General features: G+C 49.1%; 3 protein-coding genes across 5 annotated transcripts in view; 2 read left to right on the forward strand and 1 right to left on the reverse strand.

Annotated features, from left to right (window-relative positions):
• The window catches only part of CTDSPL2 (CTD small phosphatase like 2), a 36,312-nt gene extending 34,084 nt beyond the window's left edge, over positions 1 to 2,228 (forward strand). For both annotated transcript variants that reach the window (XM_062000078.1, XM_062000079.1), the window contains exon 13: positions 143 to 2,228. In XM_062000078.1, the coding sequence (XP_061856062.1) occupies positions 143 to 208 (66 nt within the window). In that variant the 3' untranslated portion in view covers positions 209 to 2,228. The remainder of the gene's footprint in view (positions 1 to 142) is intronic.
• A 5,762-nt stretch (positions 2,229 to 7,990) lies between these two features.
• Positions 7,991 to 17,751, forward strand: EIF3J (eukaryotic translation initiation factor 3 subunit J). Of its 2 annotated transcripts, none has more exons than XM_061999139.1 (8): positions 7,991 to 8,068; positions 8,159 to 8,259; positions 13,130 to 13,187; positions 13,430 to 13,521; positions 13,956 to 14,070; positions 14,987 to 15,145; positions 15,881 to 15,954; positions 16,855 to 17,751. In XM_061999139.1, the coding sequence occupies exons 1-8, from the start codon at positions 8,041 to 8,043 to the stop codon at positions 16,984 to 16,986; spliced, it is 759 nt and encodes a 252-aa protein (XP_061855123.1). In that variant the 5' UTR covers positions 7,991 to 8,040; the 3' UTR covers positions 16,987 to 17,751. The 2 variants fall into 2 exon arrangements, with proteins under 2 accessions (XP_061855123.1, XP_061855124.1); XM_061999140.1 differs by having other exon boundaries at positions 16,858 to 17,751.
• The window catches only part of SPG11 (SPG11 vesicle trafficking associated, spatacsin), a 31,128-nt gene continuing 30,184 nt past the window's right edge, over positions 17,707 to 18,650 (reverse strand). Inside the window, exon 40 of the mRNA XM_061999138.1 lies at positions 17,707 to 18,401. Within this exon, the coding sequence (XP_061855122.1) occupies positions 18,221 to 18,401 (181 nt within the window). The 3' untranslated portion in view covers positions 17,707 to 18,220. The remainder of the gene's footprint in view (positions 18,402 to 18,650) is intronic.

Consider the following 18,650-nt stretch of genomic DNA (forward strand, 5'->3'; position numbering starts at 1 on the left):
TCTCTTGTGGCCACGCATGTTCGTGGCCTGTATTTCGTTATGTTGGAGTACCAGCGTTAGGAGATGGGTCCTGTTGAAGTCTGACTGAGACATGTGTCTGTTCTCCTAAAACCTGCACCTTTTCTTCTCTTCCCCCCCACAGAACGAAGATGTCCGGCCTCACATCAGAGACAGATTTCGCTTGCATGACTTGCTACCCCCCGATTAAAGCCTTTTGTCTAATTGCTGAAGGGGGAGAAAATGCAGGACCCTTTTGGACTAAAACAAAACATTGCCATTACTGTTGAAATTTTGCATTTTTGTACCCCGTCTTGCTTTTCTTATCTTTGGTGCCCAACAATAATCAAGGGTTACGGAAAGAGACTTTGTATATCGGAGATTGGACACACTCAGTGCGATGCAGTACCACGCAGTAGGTAGGCTAGAACAGAAGAGTCTTTAGAACTAGTGCAACTCCAAGGAAATTTTTTTAATGTACAGGACATCTGCAGTTTATAAAGAATTCTGTTTCTGCCACCAGCAGTTTGACCTGTAGAAACACAGGATTTTATGATACAACAGAGATTGAAAACGGACTCTTCTCTCTGTTCGGTGCTCTAAGTGGGTTTGTAGCCACTTTTCTGTTACTTTTCAGATTCTCATTTCAACAGGAATGGCCAGTAAAAGTCGTTTTATTTTTTTCCTGTTAAGGTTTATAACCTTTTTACATTTTGACCTGTGTTAGATTAGGATCTCATTATGCATTCCTTTTAGTTGAGGCGCTTCATAGCTTTTCTGGAAATAGCCAATTTTGTTAGTTTTTTATGAAACCGTCGATGGCCGTTTTCCTGCTTCCTCTGCCTGCAGCCTGTGTATTTGTTTAAAAATACTCTCTAGTTTTAGCCCATGTAAGTTTCATTTAGAAAGAAAACAAAAGACAACCGACCCTGCATTTATATTTTTCTTTCTGTAATATTCTACTGTAGTTGAAACCTTTTCAAAAATCAAAGAGACTGGCTAGATGAGAAGAACCTGAGAGTGACTAACGTTCAGAATCTTTGAGACCATTGTGACGGCACGTGCTCTGGACAGACGGCAGCTCGCAGCGGCACAAGCGCCCCGGCGGACACGGAGTGCCTCAGCCCGTGCTGCGCGGCGCAGAGCCCCCCAGGGACAACCGCTTGGGTCGCTCGTAGGTTTGATGCAATTCCATTGCCGCTGCCTCCCGTTTGCTCCGAGGTTGAAGTACCCTGCGCGGCGGCTCAGTATTGTAGGGCGATGGGCACGGGCCGGGGGGCCCCCCGCTCTGTGGCACTCGGCGTGGCAATCGGTGTGGCAGGTGGTGCCGGTACTGTACGCTCCCAGCCCGGCGGCTCTCGGCGCGGCGCGGAAATGGCCTCGGGTCTCTAATGCAGGCACGGCAGGAGGCTGATATTTTTATAACGGGGTGTAATCTCCTTTTGAGGAGGGTTTTTATGGAAGGTTATAATTTGTAGAAGTTAGGACGCTTTGCCTCTCGACTGCATTAACACGGCCACGGGCTCAGACTGGTTTTGTGTAAAAGATGTCACAGAACGGCACTTTTTCTAAAGAGAAGTTTGATATTTTGTATGCTTGTTAAGAAAGTACAGTATTGGAAATTAAAGGTGGACAACTGATAATTGAGAAGTATGTCAGTTAATTTTTTATGTATATTACCTGTTTACTTGTACAATTTTATTGTACAAATTACATGCAGCTTCATTTTCAAAGGAGTCCTTAAAATAAGGAAAATCTTTTTAGGAAAACATTTAATTTTTGTATTTTTGATTTTAAGAGGCATGAGTTATGTCAACTTTTTTCCAGTGTATTAATGAAGATTTTAACTTTTCATCAGGTTGAGTGTTTTCTTACTATATTATCTGTTGTGTATGTAGCTAGCACATTGTGTCACTGAACTGTTTAAGAAAATTAGCATGTAGAGCAAAGCCTGTTTCGTGGAGAATCCTTACTCATCAGACACACCAACGCGGCATCATGGCAGGTTTTCTGCAAAACAAAACCCCAACAAAACAAGTGGAAGCGTTTGCAATTCACAGTACGGATTGTTTTTGTATTTAAAGAAAGGTATTTTGCTTGCAGGAAAGAAATACTACAGATTCATTTTAATGAGAATCTTTTAAATGTATTTATCTTTAGGGCATCTGGGCATCTTTACGCTGTTTGTCTTATGTCTTTATTGAAATAAAATGTACAGAACATTACCTTTATATATGCTTCTGCGCAGCCGTGTGAGCCCTGCACCCGCCCCCCTTCCTCCCTGGACTGATGTCGATGAGATGGCTCTGGAAATGTTGATGGATTTTGGAAATGGCCAGCTTGTGTTTGAATTGCCACATGGTTTGCCAGCTCTTCTTCAGTTGTCGGTTAAAACGTAAATCGAAGTCTGAGCTTTCGAGTGACTTTTGACGGTGAATCCATGTTTAATGTGGAATTCTTCCAAATTCCTCCGAGTCATTGACACCACAGAAGTGCTTTAACATCCACCCCTTAGTCTGCCCCAACGGGACGGTGCCTGGGAAGCGGTTTGTCGCTTTGCTCCGGCTGTAGAAAGGGACGAGCATCTGTTCCAGCCGTGTCCCGACACACCCGGGTCCTGTCTGTGGCTAAAACCATTCTCCAAGTGCTTTCTTTAGTTAAGGAAACCAAAGCATACATTGCACTTTACAGCTGTATCTGTGTTGTGATGATCAGATCAGTGAGGGAAATCGGAATGTAAATGGAGGGGTTTAGTTCTGCGTAGATGCACAACGAAAATAACAGAGACTGCTTAGTAAACATATTAAATATTCATATTTTCATGTGCTGCAAGTCTGGTATTTATCACTCTGAGCTCCCTTTGCAGAATGAGTCTTCCAAATGTGAGTTCCTAAAGCCGTCAGACGCTTCTGGCACAAACGGTGTTTGCAGGAGGCGTAAGCTCTGACCCATCAGGTGGCGTTGGCATCGTGTTAGTCTCGAGGGTGAGCCGAACCCCCTCTCTGACAGGAGTCCGGATGGAACTGTGACACTGGTAACTGGGGGAGCCTCAGCTCCGTGCATCGCTCGAGCCTTGAATGTAGAACTGTGCACCTGCAGCAGTTGACCTTGTAGCTGTATCATTTACTCCGACTTTGTGTACTTTCAGAAAACACAACATCCTGTTTCCAAAGCTCTCCGTGATTTCATTTGTGGTCTTTTGCTCGATCGCCGTGACTCTGTCAATTTGACATGTCCATCTGTATTCTGGTGTAGGTTTGAGCAGTCTTGGCTCTGACAGCAAGACTATGTCTTCCATGCTTCTGGCATTACACGTTCAGTCTGTTGTTTCCCTCGAGTGGCTCTGTGGCTGGAGCAGTGTTCACCGTGGCGTTGGCTTCCTCTCAGCCTTTGGTTCATTTCCTCTTCCATCGCTGCAGGAGAACATTTTGCCGTTACTTTTGAAGTGTATCAGAAAGCCTGAACGTTCCGAGACCTGATAAAAACCTCCCAAAGCACGAGTGGTGTGAAGCCCAGGGCTGTGGAGAGGCAGAGTAGGGCAGTGCTGATCGGAGATGGGGAGGGGTGGGAGCACCCCGTGCTGTGGGAGCAGCAGCGGTGGGATGGGCACAGCTGGGAATGCAGCGAGCCCTGATGGGGAAGGACCAGGAATGAGAGGATGAGGAAGGTGGAGATGGTGGAAATCTAATCAGCCTGTCGTGTGGGCCCATGGTCTGAAACTCCCTTAACAGCAGAGTTGGCCTGTTGGAGAGCTGTCCACAAACAAAGTACCATCACTCAACCGAGTAATGATAACCCATATTCCTTCCCTCTTCCTCCTGGTGCCACCTTCCTCACAGCATCACATTGCAGAGAGTACCCTGTAGTGTTTAACTAAAGCTGAATCGACTTGTGTGTGGAAGCAGATGACAGGACTTGTAACTTTATATGGGAAGAGGCCAGGCTGCCTCTGTCACAGGGATGGCGTGAGCCTCGGTGCTTCCTCCTGCTGCCAGGGCAGGACTGGAGTAGCACTGAGCTCCCCTGGGTGTGGGGAACCAGGACACTTCCCTGTGCCTTCCTCTCCTGGCATGGCTCCTGGGCTCACCTTTGCCGGGCTGTTAACGCTGCCTGCATGAGAACTTCACTTGCTCAGGAAGCCAAGGCCAGAAAGGAAACATCCCCAGCAGCCTGGGGGATGGGATACAGGGAGGTTTTCTGTCCTGCTTCTCCTTTTCCCCTCCAGGTCATGTTTGTTACCTGCTGCCTCGTGCCAGCCCTGGTGCCCACACAGCTGCTGGGTGAGTGTGTGCTGGGAGCAATCCAGCCCAAAACCAACCATGACACAAGAAAGAGGAGACAGTGGGGTTGTGGCAACGAGGGCTCGAGGGCTCAGCTGCCGGGAGGTGGAAGCCAAGGGAAGGGTCACAGCAAGAATGTTTCTCTGCAAAGTAATTGGGTTAAGCTCATTCTGGGAGGGAAGAGTCTGTGTGCCCTGCAGGCTGTGGCACTGTGTGCCCTGCAGGCTGTCACCCTGTGTGCCCTGCTGCTGTGTTACTGTGTACCCTGCAGGCTGTGGCACTGTGTGCCCTGCTGCCAGCAAGGATGGGCTGGCACTCAACCCACCTCACATCAGATCTGCATCTGATACTTCAGCCCCATCCTGCACAAGCTGGGGAATGGCTCAGGTGCATCCTTTGCCTGCAGCCATTGTTTGGTAGAAAATCACAGCAGATAATTGTACCCCCAAGCACGGTCAGCGTGGGTCTGTGGTTGGGAGCAGGCCATGGGTGGGCTGCTGAGGCTTAGCTTGCACAGATGTTGTTTTGGTTGTCTTGACCATGTAATGCAAAACTGTTCTGCTTTATTGTTTTTTGATACTTGCAAAAATGTCATTGAACTGCTGGGCTGGATCTTGTACAATGCAACTGGAAGAGAACTCAAAATCCCGTGTTCCTTCTGCAGTCACTTCCAGTACACACAGCCATAAAGATTGCTATTAAACATTTATGCTCTGGCTGCTGTTTTCCTGACTTTAGCTGGTATCACTCTTCAGATGCTTCTCCTGTCAGTTCTCAGCCTTTGAAAGAGCAGCAGAAGCAGCAGTTTGTGTGTGTGTGTGAAAATCAGCTGTGGTTTATGTAGAACAATTGTTACAGCAGATTCATTTCAGGTGGTCTTGCTCTGAGTCTGGTTTTCAATGTGTGAGACATATTCCAGTGGCTTTCATTTGTAAAAGACCACGAGGCTCCTTCTCTTTCATTAGCTTCTCCTCTGATTTGTTAGTTTCTCCTCCTAAGCAGAAACCTTTGGACTTCTCCAATGTGATAACTGTTTGGTTTCCCAGAAGGCTGTAGCTCTCTGACTCGGAGCTGGGCTGAGCAGGGTTTTCTTCCTTTGTGTCTCCATGTCCTCATCTACACAATGGGAATAAAACTGAACTGTTGTGATCCAAATGCTCACCTTACCTTAAGCGTGCTGTGGAAATACACCCTTCTGGGCTGACTGAAAAGCTCCTCAGTAGTGCTGCAGTCTTAAGAAAGGAAGAATCCGAGGCAGCTGAAGGAAGGGTAGTGGTCAGCATGGGGGTGTTTTCCTGGCCTTTGCCTTTTGCTCTGTTTGAACTGTGCATTAATATTTCTAATGGGTAAAGCATCTTCAGCAGTGTGTGTCTCTCACTTCTTCTTCCCTAAGGAAAAAGGAGGAGACATGGCAGCAAAGACAAGGAATTACATTCAGACCAGATGTGAGGGTAGCTCCTAGATGAATTCCCTCATACTTAAATAGGATTTTCTTTTTTAAACAAATCTGTTTCCCCCTTTTCTGTGTGTATGTGTGTCTCTATTTCTATGTTCTGTCCATTTCTTACATAGCTGTATGGACACGTTCCTGTGTGACCTGATCTAGGTGGGACCTGCTTTGGCAGGGGGTTGGACTGGATGATCTTTAGAGGTCCCTTCAAACCCCCACCGTTCTGTGATTCTCAGGAACTGATACCTAGAAACTGAGCTTCTGGATGAGACTTTTACTGCTGCAGACCAAGCTGTGTGCAGGGCCACAGTGCAAAGAACAGAACAGGGGACAGTCTGAGGTGTCAGCTGGCACAGATCACCCTGTTTGAGGCTGGTTTTTTTGTGGTGTCAATTTCAGCTAAAGCTCTGTCATGCCTGGAGGGTGTGAAGGATCAGCCCAGGCTGCCCCAGGTTTTGTCTTTATTGGGGAACTAGAGATTTATTTAGGTTGGAAATGACCTTTAAGGATAGTTTTTGGGTTTGGGGGTGACTCCCCAGGCTGTCTGTACAATAGTGGTGTGTGTCTAACTGGCTTCCTTGTCCTGAGTGGCTGTGTATGAAATGGGTGTGAAATACCCCTCACTGCTTCAGCCTCACCTGTGATCTCAAGTCTGATTGGAGGTATGATTTGAGGTAGGATTTGAGGTATAATTTTGAGGTATGATTTGAGGTAGGATTTGAGGTAGGATTTGAGGTATGATTTGAGGTATGATTTGAGGTAGGATTTTGAGGTAGGATTTGAGGTATGATTTGAGGTATGATTTTGAGGTAGGATTTGAGGTATGATTTGAGGTATGATTTGAGGTATGATTTGAGGTATGATTTGAGGTATGATTTTGAGGTATGATTTGAGGTAGGATTTTGAGGTAGGATTTGAGGTATGATTTGAGGTATGATTTGAGGTATGATTTTGAGGTAGGATTTGAGGTAGGATTTTGAGGTAGGATTTGAGGTATGATTTGAGGTATGATTTGAGGTATAATTTTGAGGTATGATTTTGAGGTAGGATTTGAGGTAGGATTTGAGGTATGATTTTGAGGTATGATTTTGAGGTATGATTTTGAGGTAGGATTTGAGGTATGATTTGAGGTATGATTTGAGGTATAATTTTGAGGTATGATTTTGAGGTATGATTTGAGGTATGATTTTGAGGTAGGATTTGAGGTATGATTTGAGGTATGATTTTGAGGTAGGATTTGAGGTATAATTTTGAGGTATGATTTTGAGGTATGATTTTGAGGTATGATTTGAGGTAGGATTTGAGGTAGGATTTGAGGTATGATTTTGAGGTAGGATTTGAGGTATGATTTGAGGTATGATTTTGAGGTATGATTTGAGGTATGATTTTGAGGTAGGATTTTGAGGTAGGATTTGAGGTAGGGATTTGAGGTAGGGATTTGAGGTAGGATTTGATGTAGGATTTTGAGGTAGGATTTGAGGTAGGATTTTGAGGTAGGATTTTGAGGTAGGATTTGAGGTAGGATTTGAGGTATGATTTGAGGTATAATTTTGAGGTATGATTTGAGGTATGATTTTGAGGTATGATTTTGAGGTATGATTTGAGGTAGGATTTGAGGTAGGATTTGAGGTATGATTTGAGGTAGGATTTTGAGGTAGGATTTGAGGTATGATTTGAGGTAGGATTTTGAGGTATGATTTGAGGTAGGATTTTGAGGTAGGATTTGAGGTATGATTTGAGGTATGATTTTGAGGTATGATTTGAGGTAGGATTTGAGGTAGGATTTGAGGTAGGATTTTGAGGTAGGATTTGAGGTAGGATTTTGAGGTATGATTTTGAGGTAGGATTTTGAGGTAGGATTTGAAGTAGCATCCCTTGATGACCACAGCAATGGTTACAGTCACGTCAAGTACAACAACAACACTGGTCACTCCCTCTCTTTTTAATACCAGAACACTGTTTCCAGCTGCATTTCACCACTCCCCTGCTTCATTCCCCCACAGCAAACCATCCAACCTCTATCTCTGCCACCACTCTCAAACCCAACCCTACTGGTGGGAAGCGCTCGAAACACAAACTACAGCTCCCGATACCGCTTCCCCCGCAGCTGCCACTCCCCGATAGCCGCGGGGCTGCGGCTGGAGGAGCCGCCGCGATGACGGGCAGCGTGAGGGAGCCGCGCTCGCGCCCCTCCCCTCAGCGCCATGGCGGCCGCGGTGGGCGGGAAGCCGCCCTCAGGCAGCGCCGCGCGGGGCACGCCGGGACGGCGGCGGAAGGCCGGCGCTGGCTCAGGGCCGGGTGTCGGCGGGGAAGATGGCGGCAGAGGCGGCGGATTCGTGGGGTGAGGAGCGGCCGCCGCGGCCCGCGGGTGCTTTTCCCCCTCCCCCCAGCTCCCCCACACGCTCTTCACCCCCCTCTTCCCCTTCCACAGACGCTGACAGTTTCGAGGTGGTGGAACCGGCGGCCAAGAGGCTGGTGCCGGGAGTGGCCGGAGATCGCTGGGCCGGCGAGGATGAGGAGGACGACGTGAAGGTGCGGCCGGATGGGCCCCGGCCGGGGTCGGGCGGTGCGCGGTTGGACGAGGGGCTGGGTCTGACGGCTGGCTGAGACTGTGTGGGGTCGGCGGGGAGCGGCGAGGGCCCGCCGTGGGCCGCTGCCATATGGTGCCGCGTGTGTGTGCGGGGGCCGCGGCGGCCCGGCCCGGGGCAGGGACAGGGGCGGCGGGGGGAGGCGGGGAAACCCACCCATCTCGTCGGGACGAGTGGATTCACGCGTTGAGGAGACTCCTGTGGACAGGGAACGTGTCTGTGGCCTCCCCGGGCCCTTGGGGAGGCGGCGGCTCGGCCTGTGTGGAAGCGGCTCTCGGGTGTCGGCGCTCTGAAAGGGCAGCGGGAGGTTGCAGATGACAAGTCAAAATGCCAAGTGGAAAACGAGTCTGGCTCAGCCCAGAGCCACTTAATCCCCGCGCAGGGAAGGCCTTTCTGCCCCCAGCCTCGTTCCCGATGCCTTGGGTCTTCCATGGGAGAAAAAGACAGGCAGACAGAGGCTTTTCAAGCCTGAAAGGCATCTCCTGTCCTTTGGGGATCAGATTCTCAGCTGCCTGCCAGGCGTCTGGGTGCTTTCCTGTGACTGACTGGCTTCCCATTGCTTTCTGTAGCCTTTCAGATTGACAGTTTTGAGTATGATGTGCTGGCTGAGACATTTGGATTGGCTTTAGTAAGAGCGGTGCTGCACTCGTGCTTCTGCTCCTGCCCAGACACTTGTATCTCATAGCAGCCTGTCTTTTTCACTCCCTTTTCCAACTTCCCCACACCTCCCAGTCCCCATCACCACAACTGGAGAGTACAGCAGCCTGCACTGTGCTGGGGCAGATTTGGTAGTGCTCAGATCGTTTAAAGTACATTTACTTAAGGTGTTGTTTAAAATGGAGTTTTACCATGTTTCAAAGAGTGGTGTCTGCATGGAATAGGTGTTTAACTGCCTGGATGTTCTCTGATGCTGGGGAAAGCAGACCTGCCCTGAAAGCTTGTTGTTTCCCACTTGGTTCCAGACTCCCAGGGGACTGAGTGGTGGGTGCCACAGAAACCTCCGTGTGCTCCACATTCCTACGGACAGTGGGCAAAGTGATGACAGGGAATGTGCTTGATGAATGTGAGGAGTGGAAATAGGCCAACCAAAACAGACCTTTTTGTTTAAAATCCAGCTACTGAGTTGTTTTACTAGACAGTCTGAAGGAGATGAGCTGCTTGCTGGAGCATGGCCATGGGTGTGAAGCTCTGAAGGGGAGCAGTGCTGCCTGCTGGGTTTGTTATGGACTCTGCTGCCTGTGTTGCCAGAATCCCTGAAAAACACGAGCACAGTTGTCCTTGGTGCTTAGGGTGGGATTCTTCTTGTAACTACCATGAAAAAAGTAGTTCATATTCCTTCAAATTTTAAGGGTTGGTTTTTTTGAGAGTCACAAGCTGTCCATGTTCCTCCTTCAATTTAATAACCCCCACACCCTGCACTTATCAGAGGTGTCACGTTACAGCAGGCAGGATAAGTAAAGGTGTCCTTAAAACAGGAGCTACAGCCGTTTGTAAAGAGTGTGGTCAGCATGTAACTATGTGCATAGATCTATAATTGACATCTGTGTGTGGATACACATGCTAATCACAGAATCCCAAGGGCTGGAAGGGACCTGGAAAGCTCATCCAGTGCAACCCCCCTGCCAGAGCAGCACCACCTAGAGCAGGGCACACTGCTGGGTTGGAATGTCTCCAGAGGAGGAGCCTCCACAGCCCATCTGGGCAGCCCCTGCCAGTGCTCCCTCACCTCAACAGGGAAGGAATTCTTCCTTGTGTTTCTTTGGAACCTCTTCTGTTCCAGCTTGTACCTGTTGCCCCTTGTCCTGTCATTGGCCATCACTGAGCACAGCCTGGCTCCAGCCTCCTCACACCCTTTATGGATTTGTAACCATTCATGAGATCTCCTCCAAGCTACAGAGCCCCAGCTCCCTCAGCCTTTCACCACAAGGGAGATGCTCCACTCCCTCTGCTACAATAGAAGGTGCCCAAGAGAGCTGGCCTCTGAAGTGTGGTTTGTTCACACTCTCCTGCTGTCAGGGGCTGGGTTAATAGAGGAACAAAGTTTTCCCACATGCAGTAAGAATGTGTCTGCTGGACTTTCTGAGGGGTTATGGCTTTAGTACTGGAGCTGCACCTAGAGAGTAGGACTGGTCTAGCAGATAAAGGGATTCTTTTTCTTGGGCGTGCTCTCCCTGAAGGTGACAGAGCAGAGCTGGGAGGTGGGTGCTTCAGCTCTAGATTCATTGTTTCAGGGGCCCACCTTGAGGAGAACCTGCAGAAGGAAAATGACCAGGTCTAAGCCAGAAACACACAGTGGTTTCTGATGATTTCTTTGTGTTAAGGCTGACATGAAACAGTCTGGGACGTGTTTTCTGTATTCAGATGCACGAGTTTATTTGGGAAGATGTTTTTAGTGATGAAGTTAACGGTGAAGTGGGGAAACTTTCCCTTCCCCAGGTTTAAAATTACCATTTCAGCAGTAACCAAACTCCTGCCCGGTGTTACCCGAACACAAGTTTCCCAGAAGATGGGCCTCCTGCCAAGGAATTTTCATCTGTTTACTCTTGGGCAATTGTGTGCTCAGCAAAGCCCCAACCACGAGCTGTGCTCGTTATCAGCCTTTGGGGATGTGCTGGGGGGCCCAGTGCTACAGTACCTGTCCCTTCCCACTCCTGCCTCCCGGGTTTTGGCAGGAGTGGTGTGTCACCCTGTGTTTGAGGAACATGTGAAGGAGCATGTGAAATCATGAGGGAGCTGCTCTCATCAGGGGTTTATTTACATGAAATGGAAGATGTTTTCAACAGCCTTATTGTAGATAAGTGTGTGTAAATGAGTATTGTTAAAATACTTCAAAGCTTTAAGCTGTTTTAGTGGAAGGATTTTGAAACAAAGCTCTCCTCTTTGAATTACTCGGGATCACTTCAAAGATACAGCACTAAACTTTCTCTTCTTCCAGGAGAGTGCACTGGAGTTTATAAAGCACAGAATATAAACAGGTGCATGTTTGGATGCTCCCCCCACCCCCAGCAGAAAAAACCCAAAGCCTGCTCAGTGTATGAATCGTGTTCTCTTGCTGTTTAGGAACCCAAACCTCAGAGTGAGCGTGGCTGGGAGCCCCGTGTCCCTCAGCCTGGATGGCTGCAGCGAGCGGCCCTGCCACGAGCACAGCTCGGGGCTGCACTGTCAAGTGCTTCATCTTAAACTCTGTGAAGGACAGGGCAAGGGATGAGGCAGCAAGCTATATGCAGCAGTAATGAAAAGAGCTATTTAAGAAGTGGGTGTAGCAAACTCTTAATTAGATATGAGCTAAAATAATACTGCTCCAAATTCAAGTCAGCTTCTTGGAATGTGGAAGGGAAGCTGCGTCCCTTACAAGTGCCAATTAACTTGAGTGAGCTGGTGGATGTACTCAGTGTCTTCCTTGCTTGGATCAGCACGTTGCAGTGGAATACTGAGTTCTTCTGCCAGTGTCTATCTTTTTAACCAACCCTTAGAAATTAACAAATAGCCTGCTGGGCCCAGTGTGTTACTGTTGTGGGGTGGGAGGCACAGGGGGCAGGAGGTGAGGTGTTTGAGCTTACTTGCAATGATGTACTGACAGTTTGGGTGGGTTTTGTGTAAACTTAAGGCTTGTCAGGTACAATCTCTTAAGCTTGCAAGTTGAGTTGAAACAGGTGACTCAGATTAGATTCCTGTCAGATTTCTTGGCTTTAACTCGTGGTGTGTTGTGTACTGTATGTGGTGCCCAGCACGTAACTGCAGGGTGAGTGGAGAGCACTGGTGTCCAGGCAGGATCCATCCACCAGAACTGGCTGTGGTGTTAGCACAGGGAGATGTATTCCCATAACCCTCAGCCAGAAGCTGCAGAGTGACTGCTGCTGAGGCCTGCAGGTGCCACCAGGGGTCAGTTCTGTGGGAATGATGCTGCCTCGGTATCCGTTGAACCATGTGTGGTGTTTGGAGCTGTGGAGCATCTGCCTGGGTACACTGGCCGTGAGGAGCAGGGGCTGGGGGCTGGTGAAGGAGGAAGGGTGCTGAGCGCTGGCTGAGGGCACATGCTGAGAGGTGCAGGGTGAGGTGTGAGGGGTGCAGGGTGGCAGCTGAGGGCTGCCAAGAATCCTGAGTGTGCTGAAGGTGAAAAGGGGAGGCAGAGAGGTCCCACAAACACCACAGCTGCTCGAGAGTCTCGTGGCTGCTGGGAATAGTGAAGTGATTTCTTTGTGGGAAGAGCCTTTCGATAGTTGTTCTGCTCGTAACAAAAGCAGCCATCGTTGGTCAAAGACTAGTTAAAAACATGGTCTGCTGGCTGTTAGAAGTTGTAGCCCTGCCTACAGCTGGGCTTCCTGCATTCTCCTCTGCCTGCTTCCTGCTGTTTCAGGGAGTGGGGGAGGAAGGGGTCTTTGGTTGGTGGTGGCTTTGAGCTCTGGTGTCGAATGCTTTCAGCTGAGCAGTCTGTGTCCATCGTGCTTGGACTACATGTGCATCCAGGGACATTCCAGGATCTTGGAATGTGTAACACAAGAAATGCTACTAAACTCCTGTTTTCCTCTGGGTGTTGATTGGGCTGTTTGTGATCTTGCTTTTGTACCTCTCTTGCCACGAGCTTTCTGCTGCTTTGAGCAAAAGCTGCCTTTTTTGTGCTAAGAACTGCCCCTGAAACACCTTGAGAGCCGTGCCCTTGTGCAGCTCTGCGACTTCCTCCCCACTTCCTCACTCCTGCATGGGCAAAGGATCTGTGAGTGCTGCCAGAGGTTCTGTGGGAGTTGCTGTTCTTCATGCTGTTACCTAAACAAACAGAGTCTGTGAAAGGATCTTAATTAAAACTTATTTTGTAGGATAACTGGGATGATGAGGAGGAAGAGGAGGAAGTAAAGGAGACAGAGATAAAACAAGGTAAGGCTTCAGAGGCATTACGTGGCTCTGTGTGAAGCGTGAGGACAGAGGCTGGTTTGTCTCGAGTGGATCTGAAGAGTCAGAACCACTGAAGGGGTGGGTTTGGCCTTGACAAAATGTGTCTCAACTCTGCACGTTCAGCTTCCAGCATCTGAGCTCTGGGGCTTTGATTAGTCTTTCTATAGTTGCTGAATGAAAGATCAGCAGCCCTCTGGAGAGCTGTGTTGTTCAATGTTTTACAGAACCAAAAGTCTCAGAAAAGAAGAAAATAGCAGAAAAAATAAAAGAAAAAGAAAAGCTACAGAAGAAAAAGCAAGAGGAGCTTAAAAAAAGGGTAACTCCTGATTTCCTCTGGTCTCAACATTTAGATGGCAAGTTTGATGATGGGTTTTCTTTCTGAGGTTGAAGAAGACCTGTAAAGGTCTGGCCTGGTCTGATAAACTTAAGTCTTGTTCTTAGTAACATCTGGGGAATGTTCATTTAACCATTTATTGAAACAGTGCTTCTCTCTTTTCCCTCTGTGTGCACCACATGGTAAAACATGCAGCTGTAAAACTTAGAACAAAGGTGTTTCTCCCCACTTCTTGTAAAATGGACGATTCGTTGAGCATGTGCCATCATGACCCTCTGCTGGGGTGGGTTCCAGGGTTGGACTTGTTCTGGGGTGAGAGCTGATGGAGTGGCACTGGCAACACCTCAGCTTCCTGTCCTCCCTCTGCTCAGGGGCAAGGAATCTCATGCTCTCCCTGTGTGTGTTTTTCAATGCAGTTAGAGGCACCAGAGGAACACAAAGAACTCACCCCAGAAGAACAGTTAGCAGACAAACTCCGGCTAAAGAAGTTGCAAGAGGAGTCAGACCTTGAGTTAGCAAAAGAAACATTTGGTAAGTGCTGAGCTGTGCCAGTGTTGCTGCAGCAACACAAGCTGGGGAGCACGTGTGGGCTGAGAGACTGGGCATAAAGAGGCTGGAATGCACTGTACCAGCAGCCAGTCCTGGTGCCAGGGACTGACTGCAGGAACCACAAAGCAGCCTGAGAGCAGAAGGGGCTTTTCCTTAGCACGTGGCGATGGGGCGTTACAGGAAAAAGATGCCTAAATTTTCCAACTTACTGGTGCTTCTGGTCAAAAGATGAGTGTGTAGAAGGGAAAATAGAAGAAGTGCTGTCTCTTAATGCTGGGATGTGCTTTATGACACAAGAGTTACTGGGGCTTTGGATGAGGGTGGCATAGCTCTGGCCTGCTTTGCCTCAGGCACTCTGTGCAGTAAGGTCAGTGCTGAGAAAGCTGCAGGTTTGTGGAGTGAGCTCGTTTCATGGTGAGATGAAGGAGACTTAGAGCAGCTCATCTGGTTTTGTGCTTGGACAGAACCAGCAGAGATACTGATTCATAGCAGCATTCTTCACACATGAAAGCATCTCCTTCATTACAGTGAGTGACACAGCTTATTACTCAGGGGAAGTTCTGCTCTGCCTGTCTTCTGAGAGCACACAGTGCCTCAGGGCTGGGGGCACTGGCTACAGGCACAGAGAACCAACTCGGCTTTGCACTTAGGAGCTCGAGACAGGAACTGCTGGGTCAAGGGGCTTCCTGTAGCACCCAGTGCTCCAGGGACCGGGAACAGTTGGGTCACATTTCTCAGCTTTGCAGCAAACTCTCCACAGAGGCTGTTGGCTGGTGTATGGCAGGAGTCAGGGGGTGAGCAAACCTCTGCCTCAGTGGGAGATGGTCACCTGTGTCCTCTGGTGTCACCTCTCGGGGACCACAGCTACCGTCTGTAACGCCTCTGCCTTTCCCTGCAGGTGTAAATAACACTTGTGGAATAGATGCCATGAATCCCTCTTCAAAAGATGACTTCACGGAATTTGGCAAACTACTAAAAGAGAAAATTACACAGTATGAGAAGTCCTTACACTATGGCAGCTTCTTGGAAGCCTTAGTGCGAGACGTATGTATTTCATGTAAGTGCAGCAAAAGGCCTTCTGGGCTGGAGCTGGAAACACGCTGTTAGTAAAGGTTAAATCAAGGCTGAGCTGTGTGGTTGGTACTAAACAGGACTAATGCCTTTCACTCACTAGTACCTGACTGCACTCCCACCAGCTTTGCTGCAGCTGGTGTGCTCTCACAGCAGTTGCTCTTTCTGCGTGTCAGAGTAAAAGGCTGAATCTTTGTGCTGATGCACATCTTGTGTGTCTGTCTGGGAGCAGCTTCTGCAATAACAGTTAAAATCCTCTGAGCCAGATAACTTGAGTAGCTCATTTGGAAGGAAACTATAACAGAATGGAGTTCATGTAACTGTGGGACTGCAAAATGAACTGTTGTGGAATCCACACGTACAGAGGGAAGAGCAGCCAGCAGTGCCCTGTGCAGGGGCTGCAGCTGTGAGGCCGCTGCCTGTGCTCATCCCACCGTGGGCTGACTGAACCAGGATCCTATTCCAGGTGGATCCAGAGCTCCTGAAGTGAAGGGCTTGCAATCTCTTAGACCATTTACTGCTCATCACTTACTATGAATTCACTGCTCCCTTCATTGTTAATCCAGAACTGATAGAGTTTACTGCACCTGTATTTTACTGGTTTACTTAGTCCACATGCTTGTTTCTAGCTTTGAGAGGATGTTGATGATAGAGTTGTTTCACTGCCTTCCAACAACAGTACTGATGAGGGATTTGTCTGTTTTTTTCCCCCCTGATGTAGTGGAAGTTGATGATTTGAAAAAGATCACGAATACTCTGACAGTACTATGCAGTGAAAAACAAAAACAAGAAAAGGTAAGGCCTGTGCGTGTTCTGGCAGCAGCATCACTGCCCAGTGACGGGAGGGGGCTGAGTTTGGGACAGGCAGCAGCAGGAGATGAAACAAAACCCTTTGGGACTGGTTTGGCATCAGCTCTCCTTCCCCATGGGAGTCACCTGAGTGGAGGGATCACAGGCAGAGCCTCGATGTCCTGATGTGACTCTTACCTGTGTGCTCAGGTTTATGCTGCCTGGACCTGGCATGGTGGTGAAAGGAACCAGCCTCCTTCAGTGTAGTGCCAGGGACACAGCCCTGCCAGGGTCTGGCATCCTGAACAGCAGATAGCAGAGATTTTTTTCATGCTGTCATGCAAAGCAGAGGGTCAGTTCTGAAAGATGATGCAACAGCTTAACTGATGGTGATGGTGTGCAGAAGGTGGTGGTTGGTGGCACGCAGCTGTTTGTCAGGATGCCAAGGGCATTCACTGCATCATTAGCAACAAAATCAAGCAGCAAATACGAATCCAGTGCAACTCATTGGTATGTTTGAAATGAAATGGGAGGAGTGGTAGGAAACAGAGGGCAGTGTGCTCACGGTGAGGAGTGGTGTGTGAATGTGGAAGGGCCCGTGGCAGGTTCTGTGCTCAGCTCTGACACTTCAGGCACGAGAAGCACCTTCAGCCCAGAGACACTCTGTGTCCAGTGCTGGTGCATTGACGCTGGAGCCTGGCAAGGGGGAAACTACTGGTTTAACAGGAACTGCACTTTGGAGAGGAGCCTGTGGGGGCTGTGGGGTGAGGCCGTGGCTGTGCTGGGACTGTGCAGAGGGGTGACGTGTGAGGGCAGCTGTTGGTGGCGCTCACTGGGGCAGGTCTCTGATGAGAGTAACAGCAAATTACTGTGGGTTTCAAAGCAAACATGCTCTTTCTATTTAAGCAGAATAAAGCCAAAAAGAAGAAAAAAGGTGTTGTGCCTGGAGGTGGTTTAAAGGCCACGATGAAAGATGACCTGGCTGACTACGGAGGATACGACGGAGAGTACGTACAAGACTTTGAAGACTTCATGTGACATTTATCTCCCCTTCTGTCATCTTTCTGTTGCCCATAATCCCTTAAACATGTAGCACAACTTTTCTTCCTTTAAATTCTGCCAAATGCTACAATCACAATTGCAGTGTCTGTGTGCTGGGGGCAGGGCCCAGCCCAGGCAGCCCCCTGCATTGCAGGGAAAAGCCAGAGGGGTGGGGATAGCAGCTGCTGTTCTTCGGCCTCACAGCAGCAGCCCCTCCATGGGAAAGGCACTTCCACAACAGCAGAGTATTATTCCCAGCACAGTTCAGTGACATGGCCTCAGCTGTACCTGCTGGAGGGACCTTCTGGTGCCCAGCAGCAGTTGGCAGCAAGGCCGTGGGGTGTGCTTAGAGCCGCGGGTGCTTGGCGTGTGTTAGAGCTTGAGCTGTGCAGCAGAGGGGGAAGGGAGGAGGGGCTGGTGTGGGAAAAACAACTTGGGTCTGGAGGGGAAAGTTTAGTCTCATTCACCTGGAGTTCACCTGGATTTCTACTAACGCAGCTGTAGGGGTTGGCTCTTCCTTACCAGTTACTTGCCTGGTTTCCGTGTCAAGGAGCAGGTCTGGCTCTGGTCTCCCAGGCTGGGGGAGGGAGGGTGGGTCTGTCACAACTTGGCCATTTCCTTTCATTTAAAAAAAAACACCCCAAACTTGCTTAGCAAACTGCCACAGTTACTACAGTTGGGCAAATTGTTATGTTAACAATTATGACATCTGCAATGTTTTATAAAGCAACTAATTTAATAAAATCACTATTGAGGACTTCACTACAGCTGCCTTGCAACCAATTCTTGGGGTATCTCACACCAAGTTTGTGCTGGGCAGAGGGGTGCAAGGCTTGATCACTGCACTAGAACCCAGGCTGATGAGACAGGAAAGCAGGGCTGAGCCTGGTGTGTCTCTGCCCAGGAGCTCAGGAGTTGTGCCTGGCCCCAGGGCTGGCTGTTGGCTCCCTCTGTCCCAGCCCTAGGACCCACCACTCCCCAAGCCCCTGAGGCCCAGGGCTGCTGCAGCTCTGGTTCAGCATCAGCTGTGCCAGGCTCTGTGCTGGTTAGGCAGGAACTTTGTAAAGGGTAAGATTTATTGTACAAACCACAAGCTGAGGTTAACACAGTCTCAGCATTTTCAATGTCGACAGCTGGCCCCGGCAGCAGGTTAGGGAGGGAAGTGCCTGAGGGCCCCAGCCCCAGGGTGCAGGAGGCCAGGGCAGCAGCAGCAGGCTCCCTGAGCAGGGCTCTAGCTGGACAGCACATCCTGAAGGTAGCAGCTGGTCTGAGGGTCCTTCAGCAGCGTGTTCACCACGTCGTAGAACTTGTTGTCGTAAGCCAGCCTGTAGTAGGTGTAGGTGTCATCACAGTAAGCCAGCAGCTTCTTCAGGTTCTTCAGAGCAGCATCAGTAGGTGGGTGCTGTTTAACTCTGAAAGCAATTGTACATGTGACTGAGATGGTAAGACTCCCTTGCTCAGAAGGAACATTTTAAAGGAGGTTGTGCCCAGCAGCTGCATTTGGTTCTCTTGGTTCCTTACTGTGCTCTGATCCACATCAAACCAGACCATCCCTCAGGCACCTATTTATCCTGCTCAACACAACTGGCAGCTCCAGCACTGTGGCCACAACGTGCTCTAGAAACCAGACCCCGATCTCAGGTCCCTCTGTACTCCACTCT

The sequence above is a fragment of the Colius striatus genome, chromosome 7, assembly GCF_028858725.1.
Source record: "Colius striatus isolate bColStr4 chromosome 7, bColStr4.1.hap1, whole genome shotgun sequence".
Taxonomy (NCBI): Eukaryota; Metazoa; Chordata; class Aves; order Coliiformes; family Coliidae; genus Colius; species Colius striatus.